This window comes from Astatotilapia calliptera, chromosome 10, assembly GCF_964374335.1.
Source record: "Astatotilapia calliptera chromosome 10, fAstCal68.1, whole genome shotgun sequence".
NCBI classification, from domain to species: Eukaryota; Metazoa; Chordata; class Actinopteri; order Cichliformes; family Cichlidae; genus Astatotilapia; species Astatotilapia calliptera.
This window is the reverse complement of record NC_137431.1, coordinates 1,539,362-1,555,059: the sequence shown is the minus strand read 5'-3', so window position 1 is coordinate 1,555,059 and position 15,698 is coordinate 1,539,362. Positions and strand designations below refer to the sequence as shown.

General features: G+C 42.8%; 2 protein-coding genes across 3 annotated transcripts in view; one reads left to right on the top strand and one right to left on the bottom strand.

Moving 5' to 3' along the window:
• The first annotated feature begins 1,337 nt into the window (after nucleotides 1-1,337).
• ptrh2 (peptidyl-tRNA hydrolase 2) lies at nucleotides 1,338-3,104 on the top strand. Of its 2 annotated transcripts, none has more exons than XM_026181993.2 (2): nucleotides 1,338-1,491; nucleotides 1,839-3,104. In XM_026181993.2, exon 2 carries the CDS (start codon nucleotides 1,848-1,850, stop codon nucleotides 2,355-2,357), a length of 510 nt encoding a protein of 169 aa, XP_026037778.1. In that variant the 5' UTR covers nucleotides 1,338-1,491; nucleotides 1,839-1,847; the 3' UTR covers nucleotides 2,358-3,104. The 2 variants fall into 2 exon arrangements, with proteins under 2 accessions (XP_026037778.1, XP_026037779.1); XM_026181994.2 differs by having other exon boundaries at nucleotides 1,475-1,643.
• Nucleotides 3,105-4,739: 1,635 nt separating this feature from the next.
• Nucleotides 4,740-15,698, bottom strand: part of cltca (clathrin, heavy chain a (Hc)) — a 34,451-nt gene continuing 23,492 nt past the window's right edge. Inside the window, exons 11-30 of the mRNA XM_026181103.2 lie at nucleotides 14,339-14,476; nucleotides 14,083-14,247; nucleotides 13,786-13,966; nucleotides 13,156-13,319; nucleotides 11,927-12,052; nucleotides 11,698-11,840; nucleotides 11,127-11,361; nucleotides 10,895-11,017; nucleotides 10,667-10,812; nucleotides 10,406-10,589; nucleotides 10,123-10,315; nucleotides 9,738-9,895; nucleotides 9,372-9,644; nucleotides 8,904-9,221; nucleotides 8,510-8,641; nucleotides 8,300-8,410; nucleotides 8,045-8,215; nucleotides 7,735-7,956; nucleotides 6,217-6,292; nucleotides 4,740-5,939 (exon numbers count right to left, since the gene is read on the bottom strand). Coding sequence (XP_026036888.2) covers nucleotides 5,806-5,939; nucleotides 6,217-6,292; nucleotides 7,735-7,956; nucleotides 8,045-8,215; nucleotides 8,300-8,410; nucleotides 8,510-8,641; nucleotides 8,904-9,221; nucleotides 9,372-9,644; nucleotides 9,738-9,895; nucleotides 10,123-10,315; nucleotides 10,406-10,589; nucleotides 10,667-10,812; nucleotides 10,895-11,017; nucleotides 11,127-11,361; nucleotides 11,698-11,840; nucleotides 11,927-12,052; nucleotides 13,156-13,319; nucleotides 13,786-13,966; nucleotides 14,083-14,247; nucleotides 14,339-14,476 — 3,393 coding nt within the window. The 3' untranslated portion in view covers nucleotides 4,740-5,805. The remainder of the gene's footprint in view (nucleotides 5,940-6,216; nucleotides 6,293-7,734; nucleotides 7,957-8,044; nucleotides 8,216-8,299; nucleotides 8,411-8,509; nucleotides 8,642-8,903; nucleotides 9,222-9,371; nucleotides 9,645-9,737; nucleotides 9,896-10,122; nucleotides 10,316-10,405; nucleotides 10,590-10,666; nucleotides 10,813-10,894; nucleotides 11,018-11,126; nucleotides 11,362-11,697; nucleotides 11,841-11,926; nucleotides 12,053-13,155; nucleotides 13,320-13,785; nucleotides 13,967-14,082; nucleotides 14,248-14,338; nucleotides 14,477-15,698) is intronic.

Genomic DNA, 15,698 nt, shown 5'->3' with positions numbered 1-15,698 from the left:
GGTGGCCCATAATGGGAGCAACTATAAAAAGAAGAAGACCCTCTCTCCTTAATAACATCCTAACTCTCCACCATTCAAACCATTTTAGGACACTCTTCCATATTTATATGGTCATGTATTTGTTCCATTAATATGCTAGCTTTCACAACACTGATTTGAACTAACGAGGCTTTAGACTGAAGCATTTATAGCTGCTTCAGTTCAGCTGAAATAAGACGTTATTTCTGAGGAACACATGAGAACATTTGGTGATTTCAGTCTTTAATAAAATATCAAATATTTACAAAGTATTATCTGTGACACACCCTTCAGATGGGTGAGTTTCATAGTGTGCTTCCTCCCTCATTTATGTGGCGTGAGTGAATCAAAGACCTGTGCAAACTATCACAATGTTTTTGGTGATGACATAACAAATTGGATTTTTGCCACCACCTAAGTTCATTCTGCACATTAAGCTCCTTTGTACGTCCATCGACATCTGCATACCTCACTTGTCTTCACTTACTTATTTTTGTACTTATTTATTTATCTTGTTCCTTCAACCTAACCTGGCATTTGTGTTTGGACAGCAGAGGAAGAATTTCATTGCACAGAGAAATGCTTCAGTACACGTGACAATAAAGACTTTGAATCTTTGAATCCTGAACCATTCGAACTATGTCATATTATTTCTTATATGGATCATCTAGCTTTGGGTGTCTCAGACATTATTAACATCATCATACTGTTGGCTAAATATCATATCCATTGTGCTAAATCGAGGAACTCGACGCCTTCTTTGTTTTATTAATGATTTAAAGTTTTTTTTTTCTTTGCTTAAAAAGACTAAGAGCAAATATGCCAAAAATATTTATCAGGGCATTGCCCGTCTCCTGCTATTTTGACTTATCTTATTTTATTTTTTCATTGCTCTCCTTTACGCAAAATTTAAATGCCTGCCATATGAATCTTTTCTGTTTTGTTTTTAGATTGTATTTTTTTCTATTATTCATAATTCCTCATTGTATTTGTATTGTTATCACTGTCATCGTCTTTGAGCGTTTGTATTTTCAATTGCTCAATAAATTAAAAAAAAACAAAACAAACAAAAGCTGTGCAAACGAAACCGCTTCCTGTTGGCTTAACGACGTCAGCAGATGTGTTTCTGAAGAACATGCACGCAGTTTGGTTTTTGTTTAATTGGTTTTCGTAATTTTTTCGGTTATTGATTAAAGAAAAAGCACAAGTTTACTTCAGGCTAGATAAGAAATACCTGGGAAAATGTTTGGTTACGGTAGTTAAAATAATAATTTTAATAAAAATTAGTAATAAATGAAATATAACAAGGAGATTGAATAGGTACAGTGTATAGTTTAAAAGAGATTACGATGGATAAAGCTGGTACATTTCATGCAACTTCGGAGCATCGTTAACAAAGACGAAACAGCTGTTGTGTGACGTCATCACAGAGCGACGGGAAGTGAGGCAGAAGACGCTTCTTGCCGAGCACAGGTATGAAATGTGACCGGTGTGGTCCTGCTGTTTCCTCCTTTCTTCTACCGTGTGCGTCTGTTCGTGTCATTCTGAAGTCCTGCTTTTCAAACGTGTTTGTAACCTGGAGGCTCAAAGTCAGCGAGTGTAGCACGTGAACAGCACGTGAACCAGTGAGAAAAACCCGCCTTCGAACCTCTTTGAAGCAAAGTTCCCGAATTACAGCGCAAAATGGAAATTTGAATATGGACATTTTTTATGTTAAAATGGGAAGACTTATTTATTCAGAGACCTCCTCTGGAGCAGTTACAGTGTATTTCCTGTGTGTGTGTGTGTGTGTAGCCCTAACCTGTTTCTGATTTTTCCAGGTTTAAAGTATGGACTTGTCGTATGGCCCCTTGGTCTTGGGTGTAGCAGCTGGCCTTGGCTGTGGGCTCCTTCTTGGTTGGCGCCTTGGGGCCCGCTTTGGCGCAACATCCAAAAGTCTGTTGAAAGGGAATGGCTCTGGAGAAGCAAGCGTGATGGGAGAAGGAGGCGAGTTCAAAATGATTCTGGTGGTCAGGAATGACCTAAAGATGGGCAAAGGGAAAGTTGCTGCCCAGTGTGCCCATGCTGCTGTGTCGGCTTACAAGCAGGTCCAACGCAGGAACCCTGAGCTGCTCAGACAGTGGGAATACTGCGGCCAGCCCAAAGTGGTGGTGAAGGCGCCTGACGAGGACACCCTGATTGACCTGCTAGGCCGCGCCAAGGAAGTGGGACTTCCCGTTAGCTTGATCCAGGATGCAGGAAGGACACAGATCGCACCGGGCTCACGCACCGTGCTGGGCATCGGCCCGGGCCTGGCCGATCTGATCGACAGTGTCACTGGAGACTTGAAGCTCTACTAGAGATCCAGCTTTCAGCTGAGCTACCAGGAGTTTTATTGCAGGGCTTAGTTCAGTAATGACACATTTGTACTTTTACTGTGATAGCTCAGTGACACGGAGCAGTTCTTCACATCAACGGGACGCTCAGAAATATGATGATTTAATAACCTTTGTCCAAATTATGTACTGCTAATGAGAAGATTGATTTGTAGGAACTCATACTGTGATGTTGCACTGAAGCAGCAGAGCAGCTTAAATGAATGTAACATCACAATGGTGCTGAGACTCAATGGCATTTATTTTTTCCTATAAAATAATGTTTTGGGTTTTTTTTAATTTTTTTTATTTGTAACTAGAAAACTAATTGATGGGGTGCTGCTGATGAAAGCCACAGTTACAAAGCAGAGGTGGAGGTTTTACAGAACAGCAGTTCAGAAAATCACCTTATTTTTAACATGTTTAAAATGAGAAAAGCTTTTGTCTACACGTCAGTCATGAGCTGGTCAAATTCTCTAGAAGGTAAAGAAAGATGCGCTGACTAGAAAGGAGATGTCACGCTATTAGTGTTCGTAACGCTGCTGTATTAAAATCTGCTTCGTATGAAGCCGTTTCAGTGTGAAACACTTGAAATGTGAGTTTAGAAAAGTGACAAAGACAATTGGATACATTCATGTAACTGAGTTTAAGGCTACAGATCAGAGCCATGTGTGTAAATACAACCAATGTTTCACTGTTGTGCTACGTATTTAAAAATTCCAGCCCTGATAACGTTTTGCGTCTGCCTGCCCACTTTTATGAAACACAGTAACATCTGCTGCCACATCATTAGGTAGTCTAACGTGAGTGCAGTCATGTTGTCTGAGCACCGCGATTCTTTGCTTGACCTCGTGTTTTCCGGGTCGGGAAAAGACGTTCACGTTTTAATCATAAGCAATGTTTCTACACTGTAAAAAACGAAGGTGACACTTTATCATCCCACTACATCAAGGTCAGTTACAGTGGGGCAAAAAAGTATTTAGTCAGCCACCGATTGTGCAAGTTCCCCCACCTAAAATGATGACAGAGGTCAGTAATTTGCACCAGAGGTACACTTCAACTGTGAGACACAGAATGTGAAAAACAAATCCATGAATCCACATGGTAGGATTTGTAAAGAATTTATTGGTAAATCAGGGTGGAAAATAAGTATTTGGTCAATAACAAAAATACAACTCAATACTTTGTAACATAACCTTTGTTGGCAATAACAGAGGTCAAACGTTTACTATAGGTCTTTACCAGATGAGTTCAAACAGGTGCCATTCATACAGGTAACGAGTGGGGGACAGAAAAGCTTCTTACAGAAGACGTTACAGGTCTGTGAGAGCCAGAGATTTTCCTTGTTTGAGGTGACCAAATACTTATTTTCCACCCAGATTTACCAATAAATTCTTTACAAATCCTACCATGTGGATTCATGGATTTGTTTTTCACATTCTGTGTCTCACAGTTGAAGTGTACCTCTGGTGCAAATTACTGACCTCTGTCATCATTTTAAGTGGGGGAACTTGCACAATCGGTGGCTGACTAAATACTTTTTTGCCCCACTGTAAATGCAGAGCTCCACAAAATCCCCTTCAGCAGCCTACTTGTGCATGTTTCTGACTGAACTGCTGGACACACACTCATTGCATGACATCCCGACATAGCGTGGGATGACCTCACAGCCCGGTGCATCTGGCGTTCACCTGATAACAGGTCCTCCACTTTACAGATGACTGCAGGTTCACACTGAGCACCTGTAACAAAGATCTCATGGTGAACGGTTACGCCAGCAGCAATAATATCCAACATGACCATTTGGCAGAAGGTCATTGATGGTCTGGAGAGGTTTATCCTTGGATGGCCAAACAGACCAGACTTGCTGGCCAGCGGTACCCTGACTGCTGTTAGCTACAGGCATGTACCTCTGAGACTGCCTGCCAGACCTTTAGATGGTGCAGTGGTCCCTTAGTATTTTTTAAGCAGTGCCGGTTTTAGTGTATAATAGCTGAAATGACTTGCATAGAGCTTTATTTTACTATAGCACCCCCTAGAGGCAAAACATGACAATATATTCGCAGCTGGGTGGCATATTGAACATTTATAGCAGTACAAACCGAGCACTTAGCCAGCCACAGAAAACGAAATGTCTCAAAACAAACAGAAGAACATTCAGGGTCGTCCAGTAACGTGCGCAACGTGTTCCTACACATTTCCTCTCTTCAACAAAGGTTTCGTACTGCACCTGCATCACGTTTGGGACTTCAGATTTAGCAATCACTGATCGTTACTGTTGTAGTAGAGACAAAAATATATGTCACTCTGTTATCACCCCCATCAGAACTGTGAGTTTGTTACAGCACATGCAAGACACGGTCACACTTTTCTTGACAAACAAGAAGCCTTTATTTTATTTTTTAAGTGGAAAACAAAACCGCTGTTTCATTCATTATGATCCTGATTATGCACAATCAAGTATCTTAAGTGCACAATTTAAATCTAAGGTAATGAGATAAGAATATAAGTTCAAAGAGTTAATGATTGATTTCCTGTATACACACACACAAGCCTTAAGAAAAAAAACCTTCACAATCCCACAAGTGTTGTGATATTGTTTCTGATTTAGAGGAGTTCAACTTAACATTCAATCTAATCAAACAGGTTGTTAGTCGAGCACAAACAGGTCTGCAGCCCCTCCTAAGGTGGAATCGTCCCACATTAAAGCCGTGTGTAAAGCACATAGACATGTCATCTGGAAGTAAATGTTTTTCTGCATAGGCTTTGCTGGAAAGAACCAAACTTTCCTGCAAATTGTACGTAAAATACTCTTCTGGGATTTTCTTCATCAAACCAGCCCTGAAGTTTGAGTTTGGGGCATTAATGGGACAGCGTAGTGTTTCAGGATTGTGGGGACGGAAGCAGCGGCCATGTGTCTGAATATACAATAATTAAATGCATTTTACAGTCTGAAAGAAGAAGCTGCTCACGCACATCAAAAGGAAGAGGCTCTACATTATTTCTTCTCACTACAGAGTGCAAACCAGATGCTTCACAACAGACCTTTGTGTGTTTGTGTGGTTTTTTTTTTTTTTCTTGTTTTGGAGAAGACCAGCTCTTCCCACAAACCAACCCTCCCATTGTACATAAACCATTTCCCATTCAAATAAAATAAACATAAGAAAAATTAATGTAGTCAATACGGAATGTGAGGAAATTAAATCTGTGATTCAAACCTTTCGTTTGACAACAGAACAAAAACTGAGTCCTTCATGGCAGTTTAAGGGGGGTAAAGAAAGGTTTAAAAACAAAAGAAAGATGAAGACGAGTTTGTTGCTGTTCTCCTCTCCCTGTTGAAGGCAGAGCGAGAGGGTAATGGTGTGGTGAAGGACTGTGGGGGATGGATGGATGGAAGCTCCACCCTGTAAGTGGAGATAAGGAGCTGGGGTCTTTACATGCCATAGCCGAAGCCTGGCTGAGCTGCTGGTTGACCGTATCCTGCGGGCGCCTGGTAGCCGTAGCCATACGCTTGCTGAGGGGCCACAGGGACGCTTGGGCCTGCTGTCAGCATCAGCTGGGGTGTTCCTGCGAGCCGACACACAGAGGAAACATGTCACACATGCACATTTGTTTTTGTTTCCTCGTTCAGATTTAAAAGCTTAGACTGGAAGCTGGTTTTATTTTTATGTCATCAGAAGTATAACAACAAGTTAAAGCCAGGTTTTCAGGACCTTTCATGACTTAAAGAATTCACAGTGATTAAACCGAGTGACTACAGAAGACCCTGGAACCACAAAGTGAAAGACGAGAAAGCAAAGCGTTCTCCTGGATACTGATCACGATAAGTGGATGTTGAGGTTACCGTAGACGATGGGTTGCGTCTCTGTTGCCTGCTCCTCCTCTTTCCTTACAGACTCTGAGGTTTCAAGTTTATCTACCTGCAAACAGAATACATGAATACATTTAGCAAAACGCTGAAACCCTTAAAAATGAAACTTACACAGTTCAAGGTCAGGAAAAAAAAAAGTAGGGGTCAACACACGATCTCTTAACAATAATGGACTCTTGCAGCAGATGGTGCGAGCCCTCAGAGCCCCGAGCTCAACGATACGTGTCAATGTGGGATCACATGAACCCACAGAGGCAACTGAGAACCTCCAACTGCAATAAAAACGTTAATAAAGTGCCATATTTTGCATGATTTTAAAAATACAACCATTTATGACATCCTCAGTTACGTTTAGTAGCAAAAGCAGTTGCCCTTTATTTCTTAATAGTCAACTAATGAAACGTGAATATCAGTAACGGCTTCTGCAGTCGAAAACAGCAGTCGTTGTTTTAACATCTTTTTTGGGCATAAATGCTGAGACTGGGGTTGCTATGATGGTCCAGTGTTTCCCTGCTTCTGCCTCACAGAGGCAGGAAATAAGTCAGTTCCTGTCAACCAGCAATATACATGAATACAAGTGAGAGCAGGAGGAACCTTTCTGAGCAGTGAGTCAGATAACTGCTAGCAGCAATATGCAGAATGGACTTCTACGGTCCAAAGGGGAAAGCAGCAGCAGCTGGATGCATGTTGTTTCTAAAACACAGCAATAAAGGCTTCCTCAGCAGTTTACTTCCACACCCCGTGTGCACATTCAGTTTGTCCATGCAGTGTAACAAACAGCAGCCCTTTAATTAAAAGCAGTGAGACAAAGCTGCTGAGTGTCTCATGCTGTATGTGTCACACTGCTGCAGCAGTAAGACTCAGCTTATTTAGAGGCGGAGCCAGGTTACTTCAGGTGCTTCCTATCGTTCAAAGCCTTGTGCATGAAGCTGGGCAAACCAACAGCCTGCAGGTTTGTATGAGCAAGACTTTTATTTGGTTAACACACATGCATCAAGTCCCAAGCATCAGAATGCAACACAACTTCACAGGAATGCTTCAAATCACTGCGTCGACGCCACTGAACAACATACTGAATAATAAGACTTACTTACATGCTACGGCTATACCAAGTTTTGTATTACAGCCTATATGGATAGTTGCCCAACAATTACAAAACCAGTTTGACCGACTGATCAGTTTTTGAGTGCGCAAAGAGCATTAGAGCTAAAACCATGCACACTCCAGGCTGCAATCTCCTAAACTGAATGCTGATCAAACACAGAGCTTTAAACTGTCACCTGTTCCTTAACTGCATCAACCTGAAAGAGAAGAGGAGCAGCACAGAAGATGAACATTTAAAAAAAACAAACTGACAGAGGCGGCTGGAGATGCAAAGTAATCAGACAAAATTGTGCAAGTTTTATTTCACTGAGGATTCCTCGTGTGCCAACGTGTCCTCAGATCTTTTGAGTGACCATCTAACAGGAAACCCGAGAAGAGCCGACTCACCTTGCTGAGGTACTCCCTCATGACCTGAATGAAGTACGGCATAGAAAAGTCCATGATGTTGTGCCTCCAGGAGGTCTCCAGCACCACATCAGGTCGTAGCAGATCGTAGCAAGTGAACAGGCAGGCGGCAAAACACTCCTTCTTGTTCTCCTGCAGGAACCAGGACAGCAGCTCCTCTGCCAGCTCTGTGTCTTTGGATTCTGAAGCATACTGCATGGCATCCTGCAGAGCGAGAGGCAGCACACACAGGGTCAGGAAGAGTGCAACACACCTGCTTACCTTAACCTGAGCACTCAAACGGAAGGGGCACCTTATAAAGCTTGTCCTTCTTGCAGAGCTCTACGCTCTGTTTCCAGCGGTTGTTGCCCTTAAACAGGTAGGCAGCGATTCTCCTGAACTCAATCAGCTCGTGCTTCTCCAAGCGCTGGGCCAGTGAGATGTTGTCAAAGTTATCGTAGGCATCTATTGATGTTCTCAGTGCCTAGCAGGAGTACGCAGAAAATGAAAGCGTGAGGTGGGTATTTTTGAAATAACAGAACATTGAACTAAATCCACAGTTACTCACCTGATAGTCCTCCTCTGTGATGAAGAGGTTGTTAAGTGCTTCGTTGACCGATTTGTTGTTGTGGTTCTGTACTGACCGTAGGTACGGTTTGACCAGAGGCAGCTGTTTCACCTGTTAACACACAAGTGCGCTCAGTGCTCAGCCCAGTTTGAACCACAGAGGAAACCAGCCTGATGCATCTGAATCATTATGACATGGAACAACATGTACCTTGGTGAAGAAGTTGACGGCGCGTGAGTGGTCCAGTCTGGGGGAAAGCACTATAAGCAAATCGTTCAGTAACAATGGTTTGAACTCCAGATAGAACTGGATGGCTTTGTAATACAGCTCCACGTTGGCCACCTACAGCACACACAGAAGCAAAGAAATGATTTCATGCTTCTAAACAAATCTGTTTAATAAAAACAAAACACTGCATTAGGAGATAAATGTATTGGCTTCTGTTTTTTTGCAGACTGCTGGAAAATTGTAATTAGCTTGACTCGTACCAGACCAGCCAAGATTTTACTGCTACATTAATGTGACACAAACGGTCAACGTTGTGCATCCTTGTTGGGAAGAAAAAAAAAACAAGTCGTGATTGTGATATCCAATTAAACTGTACCTTGGTGATGATGTCTTTGAACTGGCCCTCCTTCCAGGCATCTGTCGGGTGGTTCATCATGGTGATGATGGCGTTGTCGTACTCCTCGTATTTGTCATACAGGAAGACAAGTTCGGCCCACAGGTGAGCCTGCTCTGCTGCTCTCAGGACCTTTGGGATGTTAACTCTTGACCAGAAGAGCTCCAGATGCTCCCTCATCTTCTGGGGCTTGAACTTGGAATAGAGAATGGCCAGCTCTGTGAACATCCCCATGTGAGCACGCTCCAGGCCCAGGGCGGCCTCCAGCATGGTAATCAACTCCTCAAAGTAACCACGGTCCTGAGAGAGAACAACAGCGATGGGAGGTCGTCAAATGTTTGCTCATTTTTGGGCTAAGCTACGAGAGCTGCACACCTCAAAATCATTATGCCAGATTTCAAACTTCTGAATTTATTTTAAGGACAATAATGCTTCTCATCGATCTCTTACTTGGTAGTAGTTAATCAGCTCCTCCAGCTCATCGGCGTGCACTACGATATGGAGACCACACATCTGCGCCAGTCTGAACTCCTGTCCATCCACACAGGCGAAGCACACCTCTTTCCAGGTGCGGGTGCTGTTGGCCTTACGGGCGCCGTCCACAGCAGCCTGGTACTCTCCGAGGTGCACCAGGGTTGAAGCCAGACGACCAAAGTTGGAAACGTTGTTGTACAACAGTTTAGCGGCCTCATACATTTTCTCATCATAGCAGCGGTCACCAACCTAAAGCAAATAAAAAGTACAATAAACATTATTTCATCGATGACCCGTCGGCTCGTCAGAGCGTGAGTGACTCTGCGTGAGAGTGAGCTCAACCTGTTGGATGTGAGCATTATTGGGCCCATTGATGAACTCCTCAAGTTCAGCAAGGCGGTTGGTTTTGGCCAAAGCAAAGATCAGCTCGGTCTCTACGTAGGATTCGCGGGCCTTCTTACGAGCCATCTGCAGGAATTTGACCAAGTCCTCCCAGTTACCTGCAACATATTTACATTAATGAGGCTGTTGCTCTGTTTTCACAGTAATCCTTTCATATCTGCTGCACAAGCAAAGCTACTGCACAGGCTGCCATCTAAGACCCGATAACACAGTCGATGTAATTGATTGATTGATTAATTAATTGCTTTCAATTAAAGTGGCACGAGCACACAACTAACAGCCTTCACTAAAACCTGCTCTAATTTAGTGAGACCATTCTGCGTACCACTCGTATCAGCAGCCTGTACCACCTCCATGTATGCAGAGGGGTCGTCAGCCTTGATGTAGGAATCAATGGCTTCCTTAACAAGGCCCTTCTGCAGCTGAGCCTTGGCCAGCTGGCTCCACACAGCGGGCTCATTGCAGCGCTCTGCAAACTCATAGGCTCGGTCCAAGTTGCCAATATGCTCGATCAGCACCTGTGGGGCAGGAGGCAGACAGGAAGTATTATCAAACCTTCTTCAGGTAATACGATTATTTGTCCAAGTGTCGAGAAAATAAGAAGAGACCTGCACAGCAGAGGTGTTGACATCAAACTTTTTAAAGATGGCAAAGGCCTCCTCAAAGAGCTCATTACTGATGGCAATGTTTGCGATGTCAGGGGCATCATAGTTATCTAGCCTGCTGATATATTCCATCACTCGAGTACGGTCAGCCTTGATGGCCGTCAAGATCAACAGGTTCTGCAGATTTCTGTGGGAGAAAGAAAAAGATCAGGATTTCTGTGCAGTTTTAAAATAATCGGGATGAACAGTACAGCACTACAGCACCTGTGTTCACTGAAGACTGAGTTATCCAACACAATCTTCTCCAGCAGCTCAATGAGCTCGTTGGGCAAGTCAGCAGTCATGAAAGCCTTGACTGTGACCGAAACCTCCTCTGGGTCCTGGGTTTCTGACAGTGCTGTCTGCACCACCTGACAGCACAAAGTAAGTAACTTTAGAGAAGCAGTGCTGGCGGGCAGGGAGATTAAAAACCCACAGAACTTGTGTGCGTACCTGATCAATAAGTGGTCGCCTGTAGGGATTGGTCTCCAGGAGTACGCTGGCCCACAGGTCAGGGTCTCTGCGTCGTACAAGGTAGCGAGACAAGCTTTTGAAGAGGGAGTTCTCATTGCAGACCTGATGGAAGAAAGAAAGAATTACAGTGCTTTGTGCTACAGTTAAGTTCACAACAACAGAACTGGATTGGCTGAAACTTGGACTGGTGGCATCAAATCATCTTGCTCACATTGATCAGCTCCTGGTCACACTGTCCTCTCTCATAAGCTACACATGCCAAATGGGGGTCTCTCTTCTCACAGTACTTTCCCACCACACGGCTGTCATAGTAAGGGTTTTCCCTCAGGAAGCGTTCAGGGTTGTTGTTGCTGTCAATGTAGATCTTGGCCAGAGCATTGTGGGTTGCTGGCTCTTCACAGCCTTCATGGATACGAGACTCGAGCCAGGGCAGGAGCAGCTTCAGCCTGCAAGGACAGCGGACGTCAGAACTATCCCTGGCTACGTATACAGCTTTGACGCTTGGGTCAAATCTAGTTTCAGTAAGCTGTAAACGATGAGTAATACAATTATACAAATATAAATCATATATATGTATATATAAATTTTTATTTCAAATGATTAAAAAAAGTTATTTGACAAAAGCCAGCTCCAAAAGAAGCCGTAAACATCTGCATCACAGTTTCCCTCCTGATATTCACTCATTAACGTCCATACAGCTCCCTGAATTACACTGAAGAATAAGTGTCAGGTAAAAATTAATTATGTTTTAGAAAATAACATAAGTTGAATGTGTGCAGCACCTGTTCCTCTTTTCCACCTCAGCGACCAGTTCATCCGTGGAAAACTGTCCTCTGACAACCAGGATCAGACTCTTGATGACATCCTCAGAGCAGTCCACATCTAAGAGGCCACCAACCACCACAGGCAGACGGCTCGGATTTACCTAAGCAAAGATTTCACAATAAATCTCTCCTTGATCTGTGAATGAACCGTGCTCTGAAAACTAAATGTCTCTGTGTTGACTCTTACCTTCTGAACATAGATCTCAATGTATTTCTGCAGGTTGTTGCGGTACAGGTAGAGGACCAGGTCGTGGACAAAGTCGAAACGGTCACAGACGATGATGAGTGGGAGCTGGTCAGTTAGTTTGGCTTCCTGTGCATCACAGAGTAATGGGGAAGAGAGTGTAGTCAGTGAATCTGTACACAGTCAAATGTTTAGATTGGTTTGGTTTCTGCCCTCTATAATTATAATCACCAAAAAATGTCTGTTATTTAAAAGTATCAGGACTTAATCAGTTAAAAAACCACATAGAAACAAAATCAAGCGTCTTGGCTTTGTTAGCTAGGGAGGCTAAAGGGATGGTCAAACTATTGAAAACAACGTGTGTGTTTCGCACTAAAGAACAATAAACTTCCTTCATACTAATAAGCAGAGATGCCAGTTCTCACTAAGCAGTACTGAAACACTGCTGCCATCCACAGGATTTAAAAAACAAAACTGGGATTGTGCATCTTGACACGACTATCCAACAACATGCTGCACTAGAAAAAAAGCTCCTTACAAGATTACACACAACACAAACCGACACTTTCTGTGTTTAAATGTGAAGTAAAGGAGCCTAACACGGTCACCGTTACCTGCACACGCGAGAGCCAATGAATGACTACGACTACGTAAAGTTAATAGATCAGTGGCTACACATAGATACACCCCAGCAGGTGTATGGACTGTGGTGTATAAACATATACGCCTCCATACAAATCCCAGTTTCAATCATGTGTCTGAAAATAATGGGAAAGGGGTGAAAGAAAAGCAGGGAATGAATCCTGCACTGTGGGGAGGAATAGATTTACCTGATACATGTCCTGCCATTCCAAAGACAAAAGAGGAAAAGGACAAAAGATAATTGACTGCCATCAGGACTGCTGGTTGAACAATTTGCAACAAATACAGGTAAACTGTCAATGTGTGCAGCTTGGCTTTTCTATAAAATATAAAGACAGACTATGCACTGTAAGCAACGTCTGATTATAAAATAGAGATTTCAGGAGAGTTTAAACTTTTGATCAACCCAACATTAAATTCATAAAACTACTGATAAAGTTCTGACAGCGTTACAGGTTACAAACAAGCACCAGTAGGAACCAACTGAGAAATAACGGGCGAGGGTAAAAGAATAACAAAAATTAAAAGAGTCAAAGTCATAAAAGCTGCTTGTGTCAGTGTTTGATCGCTCCAGTCATCCCTGTCACTACCTTGAGGAAGTTCTTGACACGCTCAGGATCGTAGCAGTTGCTCTCTCTGCAGATCCTTTCCACCTCTTTGATCTGGCCCGTCTTGCAGGCAGCTTGGATGTATTTGAAGTGAACTTCAGGATCCTGACTGAAGTTTACAATAGAGCCCAGGAAATAGAACAAACCTGAGGGGAACACACAGTTAAAATTAAGCTTCAAATGGGATCCATGTGGATAGGGACATTGCTGACATTAAAATATTGTTCTTCCCCAATTAGTTTACCTATTAGTACCTACTCAGATCGTCTCGTTTTCCCTGATAATCGAGTACCATCTAAAATGCTTGTCCCTTATTACTGGGTTTCAAAAAGGGCAATTTTGATGTTGGTGAAGGAGATGCTTTCATGACTCATTGTGTAATGCCACTGACTAGCCAAGCAGTGGCATGTAGTCTGCTGACGTCACACATTCAGATTGCTTGGAACCCCGGTCAAGTAGGTATTAAAGAAGTACCTGGTAGCAGGTACTACCATCTAATGGAAAACCCTAAAAACCATGTTGAGCAGTAGGTACAAGTGAGCTATTTGTATTGGCTGGATTATGGATTACTGATATAATAAAGAATGTTAAGAATGAATTTTTATGTCTCACCTTCAAAGCTCTTGAAGGACTCAAAGAGTTCAGTGAGAGCCTGTGTGGTGAGCTGTTCATGGTACTTGGACGCCACCTGGACGCAGATCTGCAGGTTCTGGCGGATGTTAGCTGAGAGCATGGCCCTGAGGCACTCCAGAGAATCTTCCACTGACAATGAGCCAAAGTAGTTCACCAACCACTGGAGGTTGTGTGGGGGGGAAAAAAGTTAATTCAGAGGCTGTACAATCTACAGCAAGCAATGACACATTTGCCAGATGGGAAAACACTTTGACTGTGTAGGTAAGTGAAGCCTACCTCTGGGTTGAGCAGGTGTGTGTGCACCACAGCACGCTTGATGTCATACAGGTCAGTGTAGTGCTCGAGTGCTCTTTGCAGGAGTCCAGCTTTCTCACACAGCTGGGCAATGTGGGCACGATCATAGTTGGTGAACATCTGGTTGCCCAGGATTGCATCAGCAACCTACACCATGAGACGAATCATTAGAAAACAGTGATTCATGCTTAACAAATGGATTCATTTCATTCTTTCAAGTGTGTGCATATTGGTCTACCTGTGGTGCATGCATGAGGTTCATCTCCAGCAGGCGAGTCTGGAGAGGTCCTTCTGAGGGTCTGTTGTTTTTCAGGGCATCCAGAAGGAATGATGTGCACTGCTGAATCAGGTTGTACTCCATAAACACATCCACAATCTGGACAAAAACAGAACCACAGGTAAGAAATAAACCAAAAATTTGACTACACTTGTACAGCTGAGAAGTATTAAAAAAAACAACAAAAAAGGCCTGTTTGTATCAAATATGGTAGCACTTATTTACTGCAGCTTTCACCTTTGATATAAACCCAACATTCTTGTCAGCAGTCTAATGTTCGGCACCACTTAAAGGATTAAATGTGAGGAATGCAGCCCACACAGTTCTCTAAAGCTTTTAGACAAGTTGCAATGACAAGTGAAAGTTGTCTGAATACAGTAACTGTTTAAAAAAAAAAAAAAAAAGCCTGCCTGTGATGCAATGATTTGTGTTCCTATCAGCTGCTCTGTTGCACTTTAGGAACACGAGCTGTGTCAGCGGTTGACATTTGCAGCACGGAGGTTATGCACAGGCAGGAAGTAAAGGAAGAGGTGAATTTCCTTTATACCATGTGAAAGGCAAGATTTAGAAACATAAACGTGTGCTCAAACTTGTTCAGTGTTTTCCACCATTAAAAACTAGTATATTATATACTTATTAGGGATGGACCGATCGATATTACGTATCGCTCCGATACTGACCTAAATTACTGGATCGGATATCGGAGAGAAATAAAAAAATGTAGCCCGATCCATTAAATATCAAAAAAGCACCTCACAAAACTTGCGACACGGCGTAACTCAGCTCATAACCGTAGCACGTCGGACCAGTACACGTCATGTGATAGAGCGGCTGTGGCGTGCGAGACCTGTCGGCGGTCTGGTTGAGCATAGGGCGATATGACCCAAAATTCATATCTCGATATTTTTTACCTGGACGGCGATATAAGATATATATCTCGATATTTTTTTTTAAAAGCCATAAAGTAAGAACAAAATGAGAGTTCTTAGTCAAAGCTGTGTCCCAGATGTCACACAGGCACTTTTATTAACATAGAGCAGATGTACATAAAATTTACTCAAAAATAAATTATGAGCATTTATTAAATAATAATGCTCCATAAATAAAAGAAAACAATGTTGTTTTTGTGCATAACAAAAAGCTCACAATTGTGCAGTCAAAATGTAAACTAAAAGACGCTGAGCATAGTAACAAAGACAGATTTCACAGCTGCTCTGTTCCCAACTTCTACTCTGTGACTGACAGCATTGAGTTTGAAATCCTCTTCGTAACCACGTCTCTGAACAGGTGCCATTTATGGTCCTTATACACAGTAGGGTAA